Below are 23,219 nucleotides of genomic sequence, written 5' to 3'. Positions count from 1 at the left end.
TCTGAAGTTTATCTAGAAGAGAAAATAGACAAGAGTAGCCAAGAAGTCTTCTTTAAAAAAGAAGACTTGCTATCCTATATTAAAAGTTACATAATTTAAAAGATGAATGGAAGGAGGGATAAATTAAGAGTATGGGATTAACAAATAAAAACTACTATACATAAAATAAGCAACAAGGATTTACTGTATAGCACAGGGAATTATATTAAATATCTTGTAATAGCTATAATGGAAAATAATCTGAAAAAAATATATATGTGTAACTGAATAATTTTGCTGTACACCTGAAACTAACACAATATTGTAAACCAACTGTACTTCAATTTAAAAAAAATATTTTTAAAGATGGATAGAACAACGGAACTTAATAGAAAACCCAGAATTATATTCAATATGTTAGAATTTAGTACATTATAAAAATGACATTTAAAACCAGAGTGGGATAAAATATTTGCAAATCACATATCTGATAACTGATTTCTATTCAGAATAGATAAAGAATGCATAGCTCAGTGATTAAAAAGATAATTAACCCAGTTTAAAAATGGGCAAAGAATCTGAATAGACATTTCTCCAAAGAAGATATATAGGACTTCCCTGGTGGCGCAGTGGTTAAGAATCCGCCTGCCAATGCAGGGGACACGGGTTCAATCCCTGGTCTGGGAAGATCCCACATGCCATGGAGCAACTGAGTCTGTGTGCCACAACTACTGAGCCAGCGCTCCAGAGCCCGTGAGCCACAACTACTGAGCCCGCACGCCACAACTACTGAAGCCCGCACACCCTAGAGCCCATGCGCTGCAACTACTGAGCCCACGTGCTGCAACTACTGAAGCCTGTGCACATAGAGGCTGTGCTCCGCAACAGGAGAAGCTACCGCAATGAGAAGCCCACGCACTGCAACAAAGAGTAGACCCCGCTCGCTGCAACTAAAGACCTCAGGCAGCAACAAAGACCGAACACAGCCAAAATTAATTAATTAATTTAAAATTTCCTTTCTCATTAAAAAAACAAAACAAATCAAAAAAAGAAGGTATATAAATTGTTCAATAAAACACATGAAAAGATACTCAATGTCACCATTAGTCATTATGAACATGCAAATCAAAATCACAAAGAGATATTACTTCATATCCACTAAGATGGTTAAAATAAAAAACAGTCAATAACAAGTGTTGGCAAGGATATGGAGAAATTGGAATTCTCATACATTGTCAGTGAGAATGTAAAATAGTGCAAATGCTGTGAAAACCTTTTTGGCAGTTCCTCAAAATGTTAAAACTAGAGTTACCATATGACCCAGCAATTCTACTCCTATGTTTATACCCAAGAGAAATGAAAACATGTTCACATAAAAAGTCGTATGTGAGTGTTCATAACACAGGGCCTGACACCAGCTAAGAACTCAGTAAATGCTTGTTGAATCAATGAAGAATCGAAGAGGCTGTAGGAATGTTTTATTCAGGACAGAAAGATCTATTGATAATATACAGTTTTAATACTTTTCATAACATGATAATGGGCTACTTGTAATAGTTTGTAACACCTATGTGTTTTGATGTGATGATTTTGTATGTGGTGTTGTTATCAGGCTGACTCCACTAAATTGCAAGTCCCTTGAAGTCAGGACTCTGCCTTACTCATCTTTTTATCTCCCCACAGCATCCAGCACACTGGTTTCTGTGCAGTAGATGCTCAGTAATTATTTATTAATTCAAATTTAGTCAAGCAAGTTTAGGAAAGGCTGCCTTAGAATGAACCTCAGATATCTTAGACTATGGCTCTGTAATTAACTTATGAAGGAGAACTGGGTTTCTGTGTTTGGCAGTAATGTTGGTGCACACCAGCTTGTTGTCTGTAGAAACATAATCTAGGATTACTAGAAGCATTAATGGTGGAGAACTCCTCAGAAGTTACTTGTCCTCTTTCCTCTAGAAAGCTTCAACAAACACTTTAGGGTTTCTATTTTTATTGTATTTCTTGATTCTTTGAATAAAGAGACAAAATCCTATTTGTGGGCAGATACCCTCAGTGAGAAAGTGTGAGAAGCTAGTGAAGTCTTCATTAGCAGCCAGCATCCCAGGCTGATCTACAGAGGGGCATCCTTCTCATCATTTTTCTCTTCTTTTTCAGAACAAGAGAGGTATCTGCAAGCCAACAACAGAGAATTTAACAGTCTGTTCGGATATCCGGTGAGTATCAGGTCTCTAGCTATTTCAGGAGGGGGCTGGTATTTTCCTCTAATAATCCCCGTTGTCAGTGAGGCAGGAAATTCTTTGTAGATGTAGATTCTACAACATAGGTTCTACTTTCTTTCAAGCTCCTATACAATGAGGGCTGGTACAGTGAGGGCTCAGAAACCAAATTAATACGGTGACCTAGACTCAGGGGAGAATGTGTCTCAAATTTTGGGTTTTATATATATCTTCTAGAAAAGAAATATTGTAGCTTGCACAAATGAAAGCATAGTTCTACAACTTCCTTTTTTCACTTAGACATCTCTCTATGACAATATGTGTAGACCTTCCTAATTCATTTAATAGCAGCATAGTTTTCCATTGTATCAATATACCTTAATTTATTCAACCAGTTTCTTATTATCATTTTAAATGTCTCCATTTATATGCAGGTGTCCCCTCCAAAAAAATTTCTCCAGTGTTTTGCTATGATAAATGGTCCTAAGTGAGCACCATTATACTACATATACTTCAGCACATTTGTGTGAATATACATTATGAGAGTTTCCTTGAAGTGAATTGGCTGGGTCAAAAGGAAAACACATTAAAATTTTTGATACATATTGCCAGATTGCCCTCTAAAAAGATTATATCCATTTATATTTCTACCTATAGTAAAGACTGCTCACTTCTCCATATTCCTGCCAAACTTGATATTATCAATCTTTTTTATCTTTGCCAGACTCTTAGATGAAAAATGACATTTTGTTATCTATCTTTCCTTAATTTTGAGTGACAGCAATAATCTCTTCATGTTAATTAGCCTTTTGTATTTCTTTTTATGGAAACTACTGTTAATGATCTTTGCCCATTTTCTACTGGATTCTTTTTTCACTTTTTAATTTATTTATAAATAAGTAACTCATAAAAAGATATATGTTTAAAAGTCATGCTCCAACACCCTATTCTTGCCCTCATCTCTGCTCGCTATAGGGAACCACTTTTATTAGTTTCTTGTGTATTCAGCAGTGCTTCTTTGTGCAAATAAAGCAAATACAAATATATATTCTCATTTTCCCACTTTCTTAAACTATTCTGAACCTTATCAGTATATCCTGGAGATGTTTTCATAATTATAATTTCATGATAGCTTTTTCCTTCTTTTTTCAACTGCATAGTATTTCCTAGGCAGATTTAGCATCATTTATGTAACCATTTCCTTTTAAATTGACATTGGATTGTTTCCAATCTTTTATAATTACAAGCAATTTTTACATATATGTTACTTTGTGCACATGTAGATATATATATATATAGTGCTATAAGTATATACTATATATACATAGATATACATATTTGTAGTCTCTGTAGGATATTTATGATTTCTGAGTTAGAGAGGCTCTGGATAATAACAATATTTAGGATATGGCCATGGGAACAGGTTTCCCCCTCTCTACCTTCTAGAGCTACATAAGAAGCTCTATGGTGCAGTAAAACTAGGTTTTGGCATCAGACAGACCTGAGTTTGAACACAGCTCTAGTCTTTACTAACCTTGTATCCTTAGGCACATTATTTAACTTCTTTTCTTCAGTTCCCTCATCTATAAAAAGAGCATAATAATGTTCACCATACATGGTGATTGTTAGAGTTAAATATGGTTGTGAAAAAAAAAATGTTAGTTTTCTTTCATCAAGAAACTATTACCCCTTGACAAAAGGGTACAAGTTTCACTCATCTCTGTAACTACTGTTCCCATCACAATATTTGGCACATAAATGGCATTCAATAAACATATGCTGGATAGCTGACAAATAAATAAACAGGTTTGACTATTATGTACTTAACAACCATTTCATTTCCCTGCCTATCCATTGCTCATTTTCATCCTATTTCTCTGATTACTTCCATTCCTATTCCTTTTCCTCTTCTCAATCCCCTAACTACTGATTCTCATTATATACTTGGCCTTCTGTTCTCTATACCCCGCTTTAGCAGTCAAACAGGTACCCCTGCCCAAATAAACAAATAGCCCAAACCAAAATCTGCCACCTCTATCATGCCAAAAGAACCAAACACTGAGGAATTTCATAGTTAAGCAGATGTTCTACATTCTTGAGATATTGCTTCTGGTTTGACATTTAAGAGTAGAACAAAACACTCTAGTTGCCAAGTTAGTAAAGAAGTACTGCTATATTTATCTTGAACAGAATCGGGATAGCTTTTGTCTTTGTTTTCTAAACAAATGCTACCCAAATGAATAGAAACCTGAAATACATTAACTATAAAATCAAATGGAAAATCAGTAATGAAAGCCAGCTGCTTCAGTAAGGCAAAAGATCAAAAGAACTTTGGATCCAAGTATCAGAGTCATCTGGACTTAGACACCAAGAAATTCAGAGTATCTTATGATCCAAGAAAACTATTTCTATGTTAGAATAACCTACTCTCAGAGCTAGAAAGGACCGTAGAGGTCATTTAGTTAGAACTCCTTTCAAGACATACCTGTGAGCTCTCCAGGATAGATCTTGTTTAACTCTTTTTCAGCCTCTGCTAGTATAGCCCATAATAGAGCTGTGAACAGAGCAAACCTTGAGAAATACATAGTGTTTGATTGATCATTAATTGGAAAATCATGGAGAAACACGAAGGAAATCCTAGGTTTAACTTGGATCTTTAAACTCCTAAGTGCTAAAATGTTTGACCAGCTTCCCTTCCCTAGGGAAATAGACCTTAGGCAAGGCTTGACTGGGTAGCCTATCTAGCCTTCCAAGGCAAGTTTTAGCCTTAGTACAGAATGATGTTGGTTCTCTGACAGAAGAGTTCAGATGTCTTCCCAAGGTAGGACCCAGCAAGAGATTCTTCACACTTGAGCAGTATCTGTATTTCAGGACTGCAGGTGGGTTTATTCTTTCATTAGGCCCTATAGATGGAGATGGTGGGGGGAGAAGCCCTGTCCTTAGGGGATTATTTGGTCTCATTCTTCTGCTTTTCTTGAGCTCTTAGATCCAAACTCTCACATCTTAGGTCAAACGACTGAAGACCCCAAAGTAGAAAGTAAGATGGTCTTGTCAACATCTTGAGATCAGGATTGAAGAGGTAGCAAGTTCCCATTTTCACTCAGCAAAATAATAGCTTAGATGCAGGCCAAAACTATTCAGACCTCTGTCAGGACAGTTAAGGGGCAAGTGAGTCTCCAATGCTGAGAGCAACCAGTGTAGGAACCTTCAGTGGGCTAAGGTTGAAAGACAATAATTTGCTTTTGGCATCTGATATCCTTCAGCATTGAAAGCAACATGTAAAGGCACAACAAAATGGGATTGCCAGGCTAAGAAAAGCTTCACTAGAGAGCTCTGAGTAGAGCTAACACAAATGGCAAACTTGCCTGCTGTTTAGGGCTGAGAAGGACCTTGGGTCATAGGGTAAGATGAAACTGAAAGATTTCTGATTCTAAGAAAAAAAAAGCATTTGGATGGCTGTACAAGTGAACTGGGGCTCAGGGGACAGCACAATCTCAACTCTGCAAGTAACTGTGCGGTCTTGGGCAAATAAATTAACCTCAGTGCCTCAATTTCTGCATCCTCAAAAGTTGGTAGTATATTACTCCCTTCATATGGTGGTTGTGAGAATTAAATAAGTTGCTCCATATAAAATGCTTAGAAGAGTGCCTTACACATAGTAACTATTCAATAAGTGTAAGTTTTTATTGTTGTTGATTTTATTATCATCATTATTATCAATGGCATCAATAAACAAAGAATTCTATTCAGGGCATAAATAAATCCTGCCCCTCCTAAAAATGTCCCATATTGATCAGCTCTGCCAACTTTGCATACTCTAGGCCTCTCTAGGCCTCAAAGAAAAGCTCCCCACTATGTTGGGGAGCTGTGGCTTTTTCCTGTTTCATGAAGTGGTCTTGGTCCTTTTTGTTAAGACTGGGAGGTGGGGTCTTTCATTCGTCTAATTGTGCTTGTGTTCTTTTACTCACAGAACAATAGCATCAAGACCTCAAAATATAATGCCTTTAACTTCTTGCCTATGAACCTGTTTGAACAGTTCCAGAGACTTGCAAATGCATATTTCCTCTTTTTGCTTTTCCTACAGGTATTGCCTTTTAGGGCCTTTTCCACAAAGTATTTTATCAGCCTCTCTGGGGTCAGGTTATGTAATCAGTTCTTCTCCTCCTTAAACTGAGAGATGTCTTCTCTCTTTAGATAACAGGCAAATGGATGGCTGGAGTCTCAGGCCAGTCTCCTAGAGTAGCTGTGGTCAGGATTAGCCAGGGTGAAACAAGCCTCTACAAGAGGAAGGGGACAAGGTCGCCAAGTCCCGAGTAAGGGGTGCTCCCTCATCATGGCTGCACGGCCACAGTTCAGCTTAACCATAAAAGGCCACAGACTTGACTCTTCACCCCAACCTCAGCTGCCATCCCATTCCTCCTTCTTGTCCCAGCCTCCCTGACAGAAAGTTAACACACAGGAGTGCTGAGGGAGGAGAATGGTTTAGAACACAAGCACAGGGCAAGGAAGCAGAGCGGGGTAGGCACAAGTTGGGAGAGAGAGACGGATCATCTCATTTCTCCTTGTGCTGGAGGGGTGTGGGAGGTTATGTGGTTTTCCTGTGTCCACTCTTACAGCCCTACCCCCAGCACCTTCATTATCAGAGGAGAAATGGCTCTTTGCCATCAAGACAAGGGTATTAGAGTTCAGGACAGATACATAGCAATTTACCATCTCCTCTTCTTTAATCCTTTCTTAGGAGGTGTTTCCTGATTTTTGGGTGGTTGTCTGGAGGCTACAACAATGGAAAGCAACTAGGATAGTTGAATTTATTATAAATCTAGGGAGGGGAAAATGGTGGTGGGGTGGGGATTGGGAGGGAATACACTGTCCTTTAAGTTTTTTGACCCAAGTTTCTCTCCCCGTCCGTCTTTCAGTTGATTCCCCAGATCTCCTCCTTGGCATGGTACACGACTGTGGTACCCCTGATGGTGGTGCTGTCCATAACAGCAGTGAAAGATGCCATCGACGACATGGTGAAGTGGCTTCCTGGGCCTCTAGTCTCTCACTGTACCTAGTCAGGCTGTGGGGGGCAAGAAGGACTCCCCAGGACTACCTTTTGCTAGGAAGAAGCACTGAAAGGAAAGAGGTGTTTCCTTTCCCTATGTCCTTATCCATCCCGGAGGAATATGAAATTCCCTTAAGCCCAAGATTGGTGAGCCATACATGGCCAGAAAGGGGTAATGCAAGGCCTTTCTCTTTCTTCCTACTGCCACCTTTTTCCAGGTTTCCTTCCATCTCCTTTTTAATAACCCACCTCTTCCTTCAGTTAGCTCTCTCTGGGTTTGCTCTCATCCTTCTTTCTCCATTCACCCTTCTCCCATTTTTATATTCCCCTTCCCAGCTCCCTCTGTCCCCCCTGCTTTCTCCTGCTCTTATCTCCCCTTTCCACATTGCTCTTCTCCTCTCCAACTCTCCCTTATTTCCCTTTCCAACTTTCAGTTCTATCAGGTACACATAACTAGCAACCCTCTGGTTTTAGAAAGATCATGACATAACAGAGGCTGACTCCTTTCCTGGCCTTGGAGGGAGAAACTGGCTTTCAGTGAGTGCTGCATGGCTTCCTCTTTGCTTCTTTGCAGCAGGTCCAGCAAGGAAGGGTGAGGGTGAGGAACCAGCACTACACCTACTAGTGGGATTTGCGAAGTCCATCCTGTTGACCTGCTTGAAGCTTCCCTAAGAGAGTCCTTCTGATTTTGACAGGATAGATTTTTACACCAAAGTTTGAGAGCAGGGTGTTTCTCCAGCTTTTTAACTCTGTAACTCTTTAAAACCAGAATTAGCACATATAGTGGTTGAAATTTCAGTCACAACTCAGGTGTGCAAAAATATAACTTAATTTTCTGTAACTAAACTCAATGTAGCTCATAACCAGCACCTCACCATCTCAACCGTTTTTAATGAAAGCTGAAAAGTAAACTTGCCAATTCAGGATAACCCACCTAGTTACTTCTGGTTTAGAACTCAGTCTCTTTAGGATAAACCGACAAATTCAGGATTCTTTCTGCCCTCTTCCCAGTCCTACCCTTTTCTCAGGGAGTAATCTCAACTGGAAGGAGGGGATTTGTGTGAGTCGTAGCATCAGGACATACCCTTATTTGTCACCTTATTTGGTCTTTGAATGGACCTCTATTCCTCTTTCCTCACTGCGTCCATGGTAGAGGCTTCTTATGCTGACTGTGATTGTGGGTGAGGGTAGCTGTATGCTTGTGAATACTTAACTTCCCTGCACCTACCAAGGTGTATGAGATTCTAGTCCTACCCCTCATTTTGTATTCTCTCCTCTGTGGCTTTTGACGTAAGTTGTTTGTTCTCATTACCCCAGGCTTTGGCTCTTGATATTAAAGCCAAGATTTTGTCTCTTTCTTCTCTCTTGGTTCTTTTTCTGACCTCCATCCCCAGCTTCTCAGAGACAATCAGCTTCTTGGCCTGGTTTTTATGGTAGAAGGACTTGGGGTTGGGAGGGTGAAGGAGGGGGGTGAGGGAGAATTACAAAAAAGGGGAACTACATTGAATAATACTTCAAAATATTAACCTTCTACATGCAGTTTGCTTTATATCTATTTCCTGAACTTTTTCTTGTATAATTTTAGAAAAGGCACCAAAACGACAATCAAGTCAACAGTCGTTCTGTTCTGCTGCTGATGGATGGCAGGTAAGTCCTAGGGAAGCCAGTTTAGGTTGGACCAACTCTGGGAGAGGATTGGCCTTGCTAAAACTTGATGTGCTGGGTGCTTTGCAAAAGTGATTCAGGACAGTGAAAAGAGCCTCAGGTTGGACATAAGAAGAATTTGTTTCTAGATCTAGTATGCCCTGAACTTCCTATGTGACCTCAGACCTCTCTGGGCCTCATATTTCTTATCTATAAAGTGAAGATAATATTCTCTACCTTAGAGGATGCTTATGAAAATGAAAACAAAATAATATATATTAAAGCAATTAATAAATTATGACATGGTATTAATGTGCAAGTGGTTATTACTAGTACAGTGGTCAGCATGGAGACACCTGTCTTTAGAACATCAATCGACTCTACATGGCTTATTGACCATTCTACTGTAACCTTTGGTTAGGGCATCTTTTTGTTAGCAATCTAAAGAAAATATTGGTGTTGACTCCATTGCTGTAGTGTTTGGTCATATCTATCTAAAGTATTGGGTCAATGTTTGTATTTTTTGTGGGTTCCTGCAAAATTTGAGCAATTTACCTTTGGCAGGGATAGAGGGAGACAGGCATGATTTCTATATAAGGCAAAATGTGAAGATTATCATAAGAGGTACAAAAAATTATCATAGGAATTAATAAAAATGAGCAATCATAGCTGGCTAAAGGAATCAAGGAAGACTTTCTGGAAGAGGTGATATTTGTGCTGGGCCTTAAGGGATGCGAAAGAATTCAACAAATAGAGATTGTATGAAAGGAAAAGTGACCAGTGTTTGCAGAATCATGATTGCAAAGAAGTACAAATCTGAAAGAATTCAAGATTGAGGTCCAGTCTTTTTTCATGGTGACCTTACAGAATACCCAGGAGCTATATTTTAAAAACATATTTTTTAATTGCAGTATAGTTGATGTTCAACATTATACAAGTTACAGGTGTACAATACAGTGATTCACAATTTTTAAAGGTTGTACTCCATTTATAGTTATTATAAAATATTGTCTATATTCCCCATGTTGTACAATATATCCTTGTAGCTTATTTTATACGTAATAGTTTGTACCTCTTAATCCCCTACCCCTATATTGCCTCTCCCCACTGGTAACCACTAGTTTGTTCTTTATCTGTGTGTTTGTTTCTTTTTTTTTATATTCACTAGTTTGTTGTATTTTTTAGGTTCCACATATAAGTGATATCATACAGTATTTGTCTTTCTCTGTCTGACTTATTTCACTTAGCATAATACCCTCCAACTCCATCCTTGTTGCAAATGACAAAATTTAATTCTTTTTTATGGTTGAATAGTATTTCATTGTATATATACCAGCAGCTGTAGTTTTAATCATATGATTCTATTATGTGACATGCTTGGGCATCTAATTCTGTTATTTATTGTGTCTGCTGATTCTTACTCATGGTGGATTATTTCCCTAAGTGTTTTGGTCTGTTGAAGCCTCTCATAAGATACCACCCAAAAAGTCAGTTGTGATTAAAAAGAAAATTAAAAAAGAAAGGAAGGTAATAGAAATAGAAAGAAAAGATAAAACTGAGTGTATAAGAAATTTGCAAGGCTAGGGAGTTACCAAATGAATTTAGTCAAATGAACTTCCCAAGGAGCTTGAGCACTTGGATTTTATAAGATTATTAGAGAAGAATTTGTCATAGAGTGGTTTTAGAGTAGGAGTTCACAAGCAGGGCCCTAGTGGTTAGACTTTGTAAGCCAGTGCATGTTTGACTGATGTAACACTTGAGGTGAGTTGTCTATATTCCAAAAAGTGGCTTTCTTTTTCTAGAGCACATGAGTTTGAGCAAAGCTACTACTGAAAAAACTTTGTTTTTCAAGTTGTGATTTCTGTCATCTTAATTTCTCAGTAATTCTGGCTACAAGCACATCTTTAGTTAAAAGCCACATTTTTTAGCTATCAAGAGGAATGAGCCACATCTTCTATAAGTGTTCTCCCAGATATATTATTAATGAAAAATGCAAAGTACAGAAAATTATGTATCTATTATGTAATTTTTAAATGTTTATCTTGTATGGGATTATATGGATTGATATTTTCTCTAAAGAAATGCAAAAAATTACTCACAGTGGCTACCTTGGGGGAAGGAAAATTAAAATCTGGGGAGAGAAGAGACTTTACTTTTTCCTTTTACATACTTCTTTTTTTTTTTTTTTTTAATTTACTCTTGGCTGCATTGGGTCTTTGTTGCTGTGCACGGGCTTTCTCTACTTGCGGTGAGCGGGGGCTACTCTTCGTTGTGGTGTGTGGGCTTCTAATTGCGGTGGCTTCTCTTGTTGTGGAGCACGAGCTCTAGGCACGTGGGCTTCAGTAGTTGTGGCTCACGGGCTCTAGAGCGCAGGCTCAGTAGTTGTGGCACACGGACTTAGTTGCTCCGCAGCATGTGGGATCTTCCCAGACCAGGGCTCGAACCTGTGTCCCCTGCATTGGCAGGCGGATTCTTAACCACTGCGCCAGCAGGGAAGCCCTTACATACTTCTTAATTATTTGAAATGTTTTTTTTTTACCATATGCATATATTGCTTTTATTTAAAGAAAAATTATGTGCATGTATGTCTACATATACCTTTATAGAGTTTTAGAAAACTCTTATAGTCTTAAGTCAAGAGAAGTGGGCCCCATTCTTGACTGTAGCAAGGAGTATCACAAACACAGTTCGGTCCTCCTTTGAGCCTTGAGTTCATCTCAGCTTTTTTTTTTTTTCTTCTTGATTGTCAAAACAGGGCTGTGGGGAAATTCTCAGAGCAGGCATGCAGGCATTCAAGGCTCACTTTCTTGCAGGATAGTGACAGACAAATGGATGAATGTCCAAGTGGGAGATATAATAAAACTAGAAAATAATCAGGTTGTCACGGTGAGTACCTCTTTGGGCTGTGGCTTTTTCTCTTTTGGCTTGAATAGGAACCCTTTTAGCAACTTCTGTGACCACTCCTTTTGGTGACCTTCACCTTCCTCACTTTGCATCCAGAGATCAACATCTCCTGTGGTAAGAAGTTTGTTCTTGTCCATTTCTCACCATAGCTACAGGTAAAATATGACTAGTTTTTGGAGAGGGGGTGTGTGGTAGCAGTGATGGGTCCTAGACAAAGAAAGTAAACCAAATGTCTTTAATATTCTTAAGATGAACATCTGTTCCTGAGGTAATTGCTTTTGTTACACTGTAATGTTAAAAGTCTGCCTTCCTTATCTTCTCTGACTTTTCTGACCACAGGCTGATATACTATTACTCTCTAGCAGTGAGCCCTACAGTCTGACATATATAGAAACAGCAGAACTGGACGGGTGAGTGTTCCCTCCTGATAATCCATTAAGACGGTCGAGCCAGCTTAGAGTGATTTCTCACTGAGGGAGAACATGATGCAGAGAATGAAGTGCTAAAAGAGGCTAGAAATATCTAGATAAGATAGGAGGCCAGACTCTTGGGACCTCAAGTCTAAGGCTGAGCTCTTGACAGCAATAATTTAGCATCCACTGGTGCAGAATCTGGGCAAATAAACTCCATATTCTCCATCTCTAAACTGGAGACATTCTGTCTATCTATATTCAGTAATGCTGAGTGGTAGGAAAGACGTTAACAGAACTGTAAAATTTCAGAATATAGTTCCAAAGTTTCCAGGGGGGGAAATGAATATGGAGGTAATTATGTACTGATAAACCATGTTCTAGAAAGGATTTAACGTAGAAATTCATTAACGTGCAAAAGCTAAGATCTTTGGAGTATAGAGGCCATCTTCAGAGAGCTTGTCCTGTGGAGTTTTGTATCGATCTGCAGCCTTAAAACTATTCCTCTTGGTGCCCACAAACTTTTTGAAATGTGGCTTCTTTTTTACTTCTGTCTCTGTGCATTCTTGTATCAGCAAATGGTTAAGTGGGATCCCTTCATGGATCCTGTAAATATTTATGAGATGAGGAGTATGTTTACTTGGGGGTATATGCACTTTCTTACCAGGACCTGCTCCTTATTCTTGAAGGGAGCAGGTACCCCCTCCAGGTTGTCTTGTGATGTTTCTTCAGCTTTTCTAGAGCATCTGACCCGCAAGATCTCATAGGTTGGTTAAAGTAGTTGATATGTGTTTCAGGGAGAGAGGGGAATGAGTGGGCTAATACTCAGCTTCCCTGTAGAACCATCCCACCTCAAAACTTTCTTGAGAGAGGATAACAGTGGGAGTGACTCTCACGGCTCAAGCCTATAGCCCAAGCTCTATTGGTAACAACTGTTTTCTAAAGTTGGAGAAATTGGACCTGTGCTGCTGTTATGTATGTGCATTCTTTACTCTAGTGAAACCAACTTGAAAGTGAAGCAAGCCATCTCAGTTACCAGTGAGATGGAAGATAACCTGAAGCTACTGTCTGCCTTTGATGGTGAGTTAGGAAATAGGTTTGCCAACCCAAATTTTTATTAGTAGATGTCTGGTTAAAGTGTGGTACATCCATATAGTGAATTCTATGTAACTTATTAAAAACGATGTGCAAGTTGATATTTATTCACATGGAAAAATATTCACAACATATTAATAAGTGAAAAAAGATTGCAATACACTATGCATAGTATATGTAACATAAACCTGTTTTTGGAAACATATGTATGTGTATGAGTACATGTATAGAGAAAAACTTGGAAGGATGTACTACAGAAGTTTAATAGTGCTTATTTCGAGGCAGTGGGTGAATTTTACTTTCTCCTTTCTCCTTTTAATGTTGTATATGTATTTACAATGGGCATATTTTACTTTACTAATCATGAAAAAGTCAAATTATTTCCATTTTGAAACAACTACTAGGTTTGTTTTAAGTACTTTTAAAATTTCTTCAGATTCAGCTCATTTGATCTAGAAGTACTGATGGTGATAGGTTATCGTGTGGGTTGTTCTCTCTCTGGATGACCCATGTCACAGAATTACTCTTCTTTGATGCCCAGAACACTGTCTGCCTGGTGAGAAATGGGCAGCGGCTGAGAAAGGATAGGCAAAAGATGTGTGTATATTTTGAAAAGGGGATGTTCTTTCCTCTTCTCTGTTAAGCCTCCTCTGTCCTGTTAGGAAAGAATTAAGATTACAGAGTCAGGACTCTTATTCCTTCTTTTTTTTTTTTTCAGGAGAAGTGAGGTGTGAGTCTCCCAATAACAGGTTGGACAGATTCACAGGAATACTGATTTATAAAGGAAAAAATTACGTCCTGGATCATGACAGGCTGATTCTCCGAGGCTGCATCATCAGGAATACAGATTGGTGCTATGGCTTGGTAATTTTTACTGGTACGTCTTCGTGGGGACCACAGACCCCCAGCCTACTGGGTTCCGTTAGTAGCCATGTTGTGGGCACTTAGTTTTCAGGATGCAGATATGGTGCTCAGATATGTACCAGAACACTATGGCTTTGAGACAGATAGAAAGGGAGGCAGGTAGATGGATAGATGGATGGATAATTTAAGAAAAAAATGACTTTTTTCCAAGCAATGAGCTGCCAGCATATCAGCCCTGCCTTTGTTAGAGGAAGGCTTTGTGTTCCAAGACCACAGAGCATTCATAAGTCTTTCTAAACATATCTGGACACAAGAGAAGGTATACACATAGAAGTACACATAGTATTAGCATATGAAAGGGGAACATGTGAAAGGGGAGAGTATACATGTGGATTACTCCCATGAGGAAAAAATAAACACGGCGGTCCTTATGTAGAATATAAAATACAATATGAAGTGTTCATGCCAGAGAAAAGGCACATGTGGCTCATTAGCAGTGGCCCATCTTGAGATGGCATTTAGAACCATAATCCCTTATACTTATTGAGGGATTTTCTTAAGTTATAAGGTAGTGCTGGAAAATGGAGGAAGATTCTGTGCCACCCTGTGCCCTTGGTGACAGTGGGCACTGATGACAACAACCACAGTAAGATAATAATTTCCAACTCTAGTCCCAGTGGCCATTAAAAGCTCTTTAGGGCTTCCCTGGTGGTGCAGTGGTTGAGAATCCGTCTGCCAGTGCAGGGGACACGGGTTTAAGCCCTGGTCCAGGAAGATCCCACATGCCGTGGAGCAACTGGCCCCGTGCGCCGCAACTACTGAGCCTGCGCTCTAGAGCCCACGAGGCACAACTACTGAGCCCGCGTGCCTAGAGCCCGTGCTCCGCAACAGGAGAAGCCCCTGCTCACCGCAACTAGAGAAAGCCTGTGCACAGCAACAGAGACCCAATGCAGCCAAAAATAAATAAATAAATAAAATTAAAAAAAAAAATGTTGGTTCCTATAGGAGCTCTTATAAAAAAAAAAAAAGCTCTTTATTTCTACTTACTATCTGCCTTGTCATGAAGAAATGCAGAGTCTCTGTCTCTCAGCTCCAGAGAAATCTCAGCTCCCAAGCTTCCACCTCAAGAGAAATCACTTCCATTGCCTTTTCCTTTCTCCATTTCTTAATTAGAAACTTTAAATAGAGCCTGGTCCAGCAATGGGTTTCCTCAAAAGAAGGTAAAGTTCTCCTTATCAGAAAATCCCTTTTCTAAGCTAAATAAACCAGATGGTGATGAGAGAGAAGCTTGTGGCTCCTATTCTGACTTATCAGTGAAAAACTAGACTAAGGTGCAGCAAAGAGAGGGAGGTGTCAAGCATTGATGCACTTTGCAGAAGTAGTTGGGATTATCCTTAGAAACAAATTTTCCATTCTTTGAGTTATTGGCACCAAGCATGAGCCTTTCTCCAGGACTTTATCCCCTAGCATTGGAAAGAGGTTTGATAAAATGATCATAAAGGTACATTTTAACCCAATTTCAATCCTGTTGAGAATATTCAGTGATTCTAAGAGGTGATGTCTCCCTGTTTCACTTAGGACCAGACACCAAATTAATGCAGAACAGTGGAAAGTCCACTTTTAAACGGACACACATAGACCATCTCATGAATGTCCTTGTGCTCTGGGTAAGTTAAAGACTTTTTTCTGTTTCTTTACAAATAAGCATACTTCCCTTCCTTCCACAGCAGTAGCTGGTATTTTCAAGTCAGAATTTAGTTGCTTGAAAACCTCAAGCAGTTTTAGGACCCCACATACTAATGTCTGAAGCAGAAAAGAACAGAACTCATTGACAAGGGAGTCTCAAGTTTATACCTCTGTTGTGGAGGACAGTCATAACTTGTTGAAGCTTTGATACTTCAATTAGTGGTACCAGAATAGATTATGGACCCTGCTTTAGAAATTAAGACACTTTTTTTTCATAGCCAATTTTACTCATGACCACTTTAATAAAACCTTACTTGGACTAATAGATCACCTTACTTAAACCAATGATTTTCAAACTCTATTTCCTTAGAGGAGTCTAAGGTCTGCTGCAGGGGGAATAGAGAAGATCAAGAGTTTTGATCGGCCTCTTCATTCTGAAGTTTCTGGTTTAAAAAGAGCAGCTTCACATTTATCTGTCTGTAAGATCTCAGTTGGAAAATAAAGGATTCTGCTGCTAAGAAATGAAATTTGAAAAGCACTCAATATATACGATATAGCTTATATGTGGAGTCTTAAAAAAAGGGTACAAATGAACTTATTTACAAAACAGAGTCACAGATGTAGAAAACAAACTTAGGGTTACCGGGGGCAAGGGGAGGAGGGATAAATTGGGAGATTGGGATTGACATATACATGCTCCTATATATAAAATAGATAACTAATAAGGACCTACTGTATAGCACAGGGAACTCTACTCAATACTCTGTAATGGCCTATATGGGAAAAGAATCTAAAGAAGAGTGGATATATGTATATGTATAAATGATTCACTTTGCTGTATCCTGAAACTAACACAGCATTGTAAATCAACTATATTCCAATAAAAAATTTTTATAAGCACTCAATAGATAATAATCAGCTTTGAGAATAAAGTTTAAATTGAAGACTAATTAATTTATTTCCATGCTATTATATACGGGTGGCCTTTATTCTTGTTAGATATAGACAGATTAATTTCTTCACTTACACAGCTTCTCTGCATGACTGAGTGGTTCCAATGCTGCCTGTACTTGATTCCATTACTTTTTATATTTTATTTTTACTCTATTGCTTAGAAAATAAAAGTGCCCTTTTTCTGTACATTTCTCATTAATATCTGAATTACAAAGTGTGTGTTCTCTGTTATTTATTATGTTAAATGTTACAGTTCTTTTTCTATATCCTTTGGATTTAATAAATGGGATTTTAGAAAATTAGGAAGATTCATTCAACAATAGCCAGGACATGGAAGCAACCTAAGTGTCCATCAACAGATGAATGGATAAAGAAGATGTGGTACATATATACAATGGAATATTACTCAGCCACAAAAAGAAACAAAATTGAGTTATTTGTAGTGAGGTGGATGGACCTAGAGACTGTCATATAGAGTGAAATAAGTCAGAAAGAGAAAAACAAATACCGTATGCTAACACATATATATGGAATCTAAAAAAAATGGTCAGAAGAACCTTTACAATGATGTGTTAATTACTGCTGTATAGCACAGTGATTCAGTTATGCATATATATACATTCTTTTTTGGTATTCTTTTCCATTATGGTTTATCACAGGATATTGAATATAGTTCCCTGTGCTATACAGTAGGACCTTGTTGTTTATCCATTCTATATAGAAAAGCTTACATCTGCTAACCCCAACCTCCCACTCCATCCCTCCCCCTTGGCAACCACCAGTCTGTTCTCTATGTCTGTGATTCTGTTTCTGTTTCATAGATAGGTTCATTTGTGCCATATTTTAGATTCCACATATAAGTGATATCTTATGATATTTGTCTTTCTCTTTGACTTACTTCACTTAGTATGATAATCTCTAGTTGCATCTATGTTGCTGCAAATGGCATTATTTCGTTCTTTTTATGGCTGAGTAGTATTCCATTGTATATATGTACCACATCTTCTTTATCCATTCATCTGTTGATGGACGTTTAGGTTATTTCTATGTCTTGGCTATAGTGAATAGTGCTGCTATGAACATAGGGGTGCATGTATCTTTTTGAATTACAGTTTTGTCTGGATATATGCCCAGGAGTGGGATTGTTGGATCATATAGTAATTCTATTTTTAGTTTTCTGAGGGACCTCCATACTGTTTTCCACAGTGGCTGCACCAACTTACATTCCCACCAACAGTGCAGGAGGGTTCCCTTTCCTCCACACCCTTTCCAGCATTTGTTATTTGTAGACTTTTTGATAATGGCCATTCTGACCAGTGCGAGGTGATACCATATTGTAGTTTTGATTTGCATTTCTCTAATAATTAGCAATGTTGAGCATCTTTTCATGTGCCTCTTGGCCATCTGTATGTCTTCTTTGGAGAAATGTCTATTTAGGTCTTCTGCCCATTTTTGGATTGGGTTGTTTGTTTTTTTGTTGTTGAGTTGTATGAGCTGTTTGTATATTTTGGAGATTAAGCCCTTGTCAGTCATATCATTTGCAAATATTTTCTCCCATTCAGTAGGTTGTCTTTTCATTTTGTTTATGGTTTCCTTTGCTGTACAAAAGCTTGTAAGTTTGATTAGGTACCATTTGTTTATTTTTGTTTTTATTTCAACTGCCTTGGAAGACTGACCTAAGAAAATATTGGTATGATTTATGTCAGAGAATGTTTTGCCTATGTTCTCTTCTAGGAGTTTTATGATGTCATGACTTATACTTAAGTCTTTAAGCCATTTTGAGTTTATTTTTGTGTATGGTGAGATCAAGTCATATTTATTGAGAATCTAGTATGTGCCTAGTATGTGCCAGGTGTTGTGAAGATCATAAGGTTTTATAAGTCCTGGGTCCAGCTCTCAAGTATATACGTTCACTTTTGGGAGATGGGGCATCAATATGTGCCAGATGCTTTACATACATAATTTTATTAATAATCACATATATCCATCTAGGCATAACTTTTCAGAGTTAATGCTCTTTCTACTATACTTGCTATTTCCCTGGGGAGACAAAACTAAAACACATGACAAACCTGTTTAACATGGCAGATTGACCACATGTGAAGAAATTATAAATTTTTTTTTAAAAGACCCTAAGAGCTTCCGGAGAGAAATAAAATGTCATATTCAAGAATCAAAATAGCATTGGCTGGGCTGCCCTGGTGGCGCAGTGGTTGAGAGTCCGCCTGCCGATGCAGGGGACACGGGTTCGTGCCCCGGTCCGGGAGGGTCCCACATGCCGCGGAGCGGCTGGGCCCGTGAGCCATGGCCGCTGAGCCTGCGTGTCCGGAGCCTGTGCTCCGCAACGGGAGAGGCCACAACAGCGAGAGGGCTGCGTACCACAAAATAAATAAATAAATAAAATAGCATTGGCCTTCTCAACAGCAACAGCAGAAGGTAAACATCAACGCTTCAAACGTCTGCCAGAAAATTATTTGCATCCTATAATTCTAAATCCATTGAAACTATCAATAAAATGCAAGTATAAAGAAATATCCATATGTGCAAAGACTCAAAAAATTTACTTATCATGTATCCTCTCTTAGGAAGCTTCTAGTATATACTCAAGCAAAACAAGAGAATAAACCAAGAAAGATATGGAAGCCAGGAAACATGAGAACAGTGAAAGGAAGTCCTAGGATGGTGGCTGAATAGCAGGCCTAGAGAACACCAGAGCAGATTAAAGCAGAGGTATAGAGGGATCTGCAATGGGAGTCTCCAAAGAGAATGCAGTTCTCTGCTCAAGTTCTCACAAGACGGCTGCAGCAGAGAAGCAGTGTAAATACCCAGAGCAGCTAAACTAGCAGAGTAGCTGCTATGAATTTCTACATTTATGAGGTCATTCATGCAATCATTCCTTCAGAAAGTAGGGAATATTATCTCGGGTCCCATGTTCACTTTTGGGCATCTAGTTTAAGAAGGATGTTGAGACTTCCTATTTGAGCCTAATGAAATGACTGTAAGGAAGTACAAATAGCAAATAAATCCCCTGACAGAGCGTGAAGAACTGTCAGCAGACCCAAGATGCTGATGAGCTTTTGGAAGGCAGAAAGTAGATAGATTATACCGATAAATAAACCAGAGTAGTGAAAGCTTCCGCGGAAATGCATTCCTCAAGAGTAGTTCCAAGCTAGATTCAGCAGGAATTGAGAGCAGGAGTAAGATGTGGGGGTAATAATCAGGATAATTAATTTTAAAACTGCCCATGAAACAACATGGACAACACCTGGCCCTCTGTACCATCCTACCACCCCTATAGGCATACATATAGCAGTAACAAATGTATCTGACCTCTAGTCTCAAACAAGAGAACTGCTTTCCGAAGAAATTTAACAATCTATCCGCAGAGAGGTAGGGCTTCTAATGTGGGTGTTATCACTTCAGAGTAAAACCCATTTTATTTTAAATTTGGGGGACTCAAGTTTGCCAGCAAGCTCCTCATGTACTCTACGGTAAAACCAGTGAAAGAACACATTCTGCCTACCTACACAGAACTCATGGTTCCATCTTCCCATAGGGGAGTGGTCTGCTCGAGAAACAAAATTAACCCAAGGAAATAAAACCAACCTATAATGATGAAACTACTCTTTTACTCCTGTTTTTAAGTGAACTGGAAGGAAACCAGGAGCACAAAAGAGGAGGATGAGGATGAACAAAGAGAATAACTGACTCTGGAAAAAACAGATTATAATTCAGGAAGATAAAAGAAAAGAACTTTCAAAAGAATTTTACTAGTATTCTTAGAAGAAGCAATTGCACAAATAAAATAAGAATAGGCTAAAATTTTTTGTGGGGGGCCATGCCATAGCTTGTGGGATCTTAGTTCCCCAACCAGGGATCCACGCTAGGCCCTCAGCAGTAAAAGCGCAGAGTCTTAACCACTGGACCGCCAGGAAATTCCCTAAATTTTTTTTTTTAATGAAAGAATAAAAAAGGCAATCTAAGAATAACAAAAAGAATTTTGGAAAGTAAAAATTACTGAAATTAAAAAGCCAATAGAAGGGCTGAAACAAAGAGTCAAAGAATACTACTAGACTATAAAACCAAAAGTCAAAGAGATAAATACATTTTTTTAATGGAGGACGAAACCAAGAGCCCCCACATAATCTCCCAGGAGTATCAGAAAGAGAAAATGGAGGGGGCAATATTGTCAAAGAAATAATAGAAGAATATTTCCTAGAATTGAAGAAGGATATGAATTTCAGATTTAAAGCATCCATTAAACATCATGAAATTCTAGAACGCCAATGGTGTATAGAAGTCCCTTAACTTTTTCATAGGGATAAGAATAAGATACCAACAAAAAATGAGAATTAGATTGGCATCAGATTTCTCACTAACACTACTGGGCCCTAGAAACCAATAGGGTCATACCTTCAAAGTTCTTAGTGAAAATTACTTTGACCTAGAAATCTATACCCAGGTAAACTACAAATCAAGTGAGAGAGCAAACTTGTTCCTATCATGGGACCTTTACCCTTGCTGGCAATGTCTATCTAGGCCTTTGCGTGGCTTGCTTCGTTTTCAGTATTCAATGTCACCTTTTCAGAGAAGCCTTCTCTGCCACCCTATCTAAAGTGGCCACCTCCATTAAGACATTTTTTATTGTATTAACTTGTTTTATTTTCCTCACAGCATTTAGCACTAGTTAATTTGTATTTTTTCTTTTCTTAACATATCTGTTTTCCTCATATCTCCACAGGATTACAAACTCTCTGAGAGTTAAGGCATTGTCTTTTATCACCACTGTATCCCAGCCCCTAGAATTATGTTTGACACATAATAGGAGCATCATTATTATGTTGTTGAGTTATGTGTGTTGAGTTAGTGAAAAAAATGTGTTATTATTATGTGTTGAGTTAGTGAAAAAAATGAATGAATACCTGAGCTACCAAATTATGAGCCTGTAAGGTAGAAATTATGCTATATTCATCTCTATATTCTTGGGAGTGCCTTGCACAAAACGGTTCTCAGGAAATATCTTTTGAATGGTTATTAAATGAAGAAATGTTCTTGCATTAGCTATGTTCTTAACAGCTCAGCAGTTTTGTTTATGTGGTATTTTTGCCAAGACATTGTCAGTGTAGTTAGGTATAATGCATTGTCATTTCTCAAAGCTGAAGCAGAAATCCTTCCTGATTTAAACACTTCATTTTTTCCCATTTTTGGAAATGATTCTTAGGGGAAAATCTGACAGACACAGGAAGTATGTTTAGTAAAACTCCTTCCTGATAAGCCCACAGGGGAGCTGGAGTTTGGTCCTTTCCCCCTCCCCAGATCTCCCCAGAGCTCACAATGACAATGCTTTGTGAACCCTAGTCTCTTAAGTAGGACGTATTTGTGGGGCCCAGTGCTTGAAATTTGAATGATGCCAGAAATCCAGGATATACTTCTTGGGTAAGGCACAATGAAAAGCACAGAGGTGAAGGGCCAAAGGACCAAGGAGTACTCTCTTTTTACAGACTGCCTGTGATGCCTGGGAGCTCCACTGTGACCAGCAATGGCCTTAGTTCTTGACAAAACTGAGTATCTCTTTCAGCCTTTACTGGAACCACTCTTCACACACAGGTCTTCTTGGGTCTGACTGGCTCTTGTAATAAACAAGTAACATCTGGGGTTTGTAGCAAAAACCAATTTCTTGTTTCTTTCTTCCTATAGAAAGGAAGCAAAGTGAAGCTTTAGGCTAAGTACCAATAAACTCCATCACAACATGAATATTTCTTAAGAAAGAGAACATCTGCAAGGGTTTAGAAAGCCTCAGGATGGCAGGAAAAGCTCTAGGAATGAGCAAAGAGCAGACTGTGTCCTGCCCCTGCAGGCCTCTCTGAAGGGAGAGAGGCCCTGCTCTCAGGATCTTGGTCCAATAAAGCTGACTTCCTTTCTGCTGGCTCAGTTTGAATAGAAAGGGACTTCTCTGGTGGTGCAGTGGTTAAGAATCCACCTGTCAATGCAGGGGACACGGGTTCAAGCCCTGGTCCGGGAGGATCCCACATGCCGCGGAGCAACTAAGCCTGTGCACCACAACTACTGAAGCCTGTGCACCTAGAGCCCGTGCTCCACGAGAGAAGCCACCACAATGAGAAGCCCACACACCGCAACAAAGAGTAGCCCCAGCTCACCCGCAACTGGAGAAAGCCTGCAGGCAGCAACAAAGACCCAACGCAGCCAAAAATTAATTAATTAATTAAATTAAAAAAAAAAATCTGAACAGAAAGATCTGTTCTGGAGGACTCATACTCTAACAATGGAGGGATGGCACAGCACTGGAAATGATTGATGGGTAATTCTCAATTATCCAGGCAACAGGTATGGAGCAGAAAGGGTGTTGAAATTCACTCAGTAATTTTCTCCCACAGCTTCAGAGGGTATCAAATTATTTAT

The 23,219-nt window shown here is 38.9% G+C and overlaps 1 protein-coding gene across 1 annotated transcript in view; it reads left to right on the top strand.

Annotated features, from left to right (window-relative positions):
• The window catches only part of LOC132427647 (phospholipid-transporting ATPase FetA-like), a 71,663-nt gene that overhangs the window by 12,886 nt on the left and 35,558 nt on the right, over positions 1-23,219 (top strand). The window contains exons 3-11 of the mRNA XM_069540804.1: positions 2,134-2,192; positions 6,166-6,279; positions 7,112-7,210; positions 8,828-8,889; positions 11,700-11,772; positions 12,130-12,200; positions 13,198-13,280; positions 14,014-14,172; positions 15,738-15,826. Coding sequence (XP_069396905.1) covers positions 2,134-2,192; positions 6,166-6,279; positions 7,112-7,210; positions 8,828-8,889; positions 11,700-11,772; positions 12,130-12,200; positions 13,198-13,280; positions 14,014-14,172; positions 15,738-15,826 — 809 coding nt within the window. The remainder of the gene's footprint in view (positions 1-2,133; positions 2,193-6,165; positions 6,280-7,111; positions 7,211-8,827; positions 8,890-11,699; positions 11,773-12,129; positions 12,201-13,197; positions 13,281-14,013; positions 14,173-15,737; positions 15,827-23,219) is intronic.

Source organism: Delphinus delphis, chromosome 6 (assembly GCF_949987515.2).
Source record: "Delphinus delphis chromosome 6, mDelDel1.2, whole genome shotgun sequence".
NCBI classification, from domain to species: domain Eukaryota; kingdom Metazoa; phylum Chordata; class Mammalia; order Artiodactyla; family Delphinidae; genus Delphinus; species Delphinus delphis.
The sequence above is the reverse complement of the archived record's forward strand: the minus strand, read 5'-3'. Positions and strand labels throughout refer to the sequence as shown.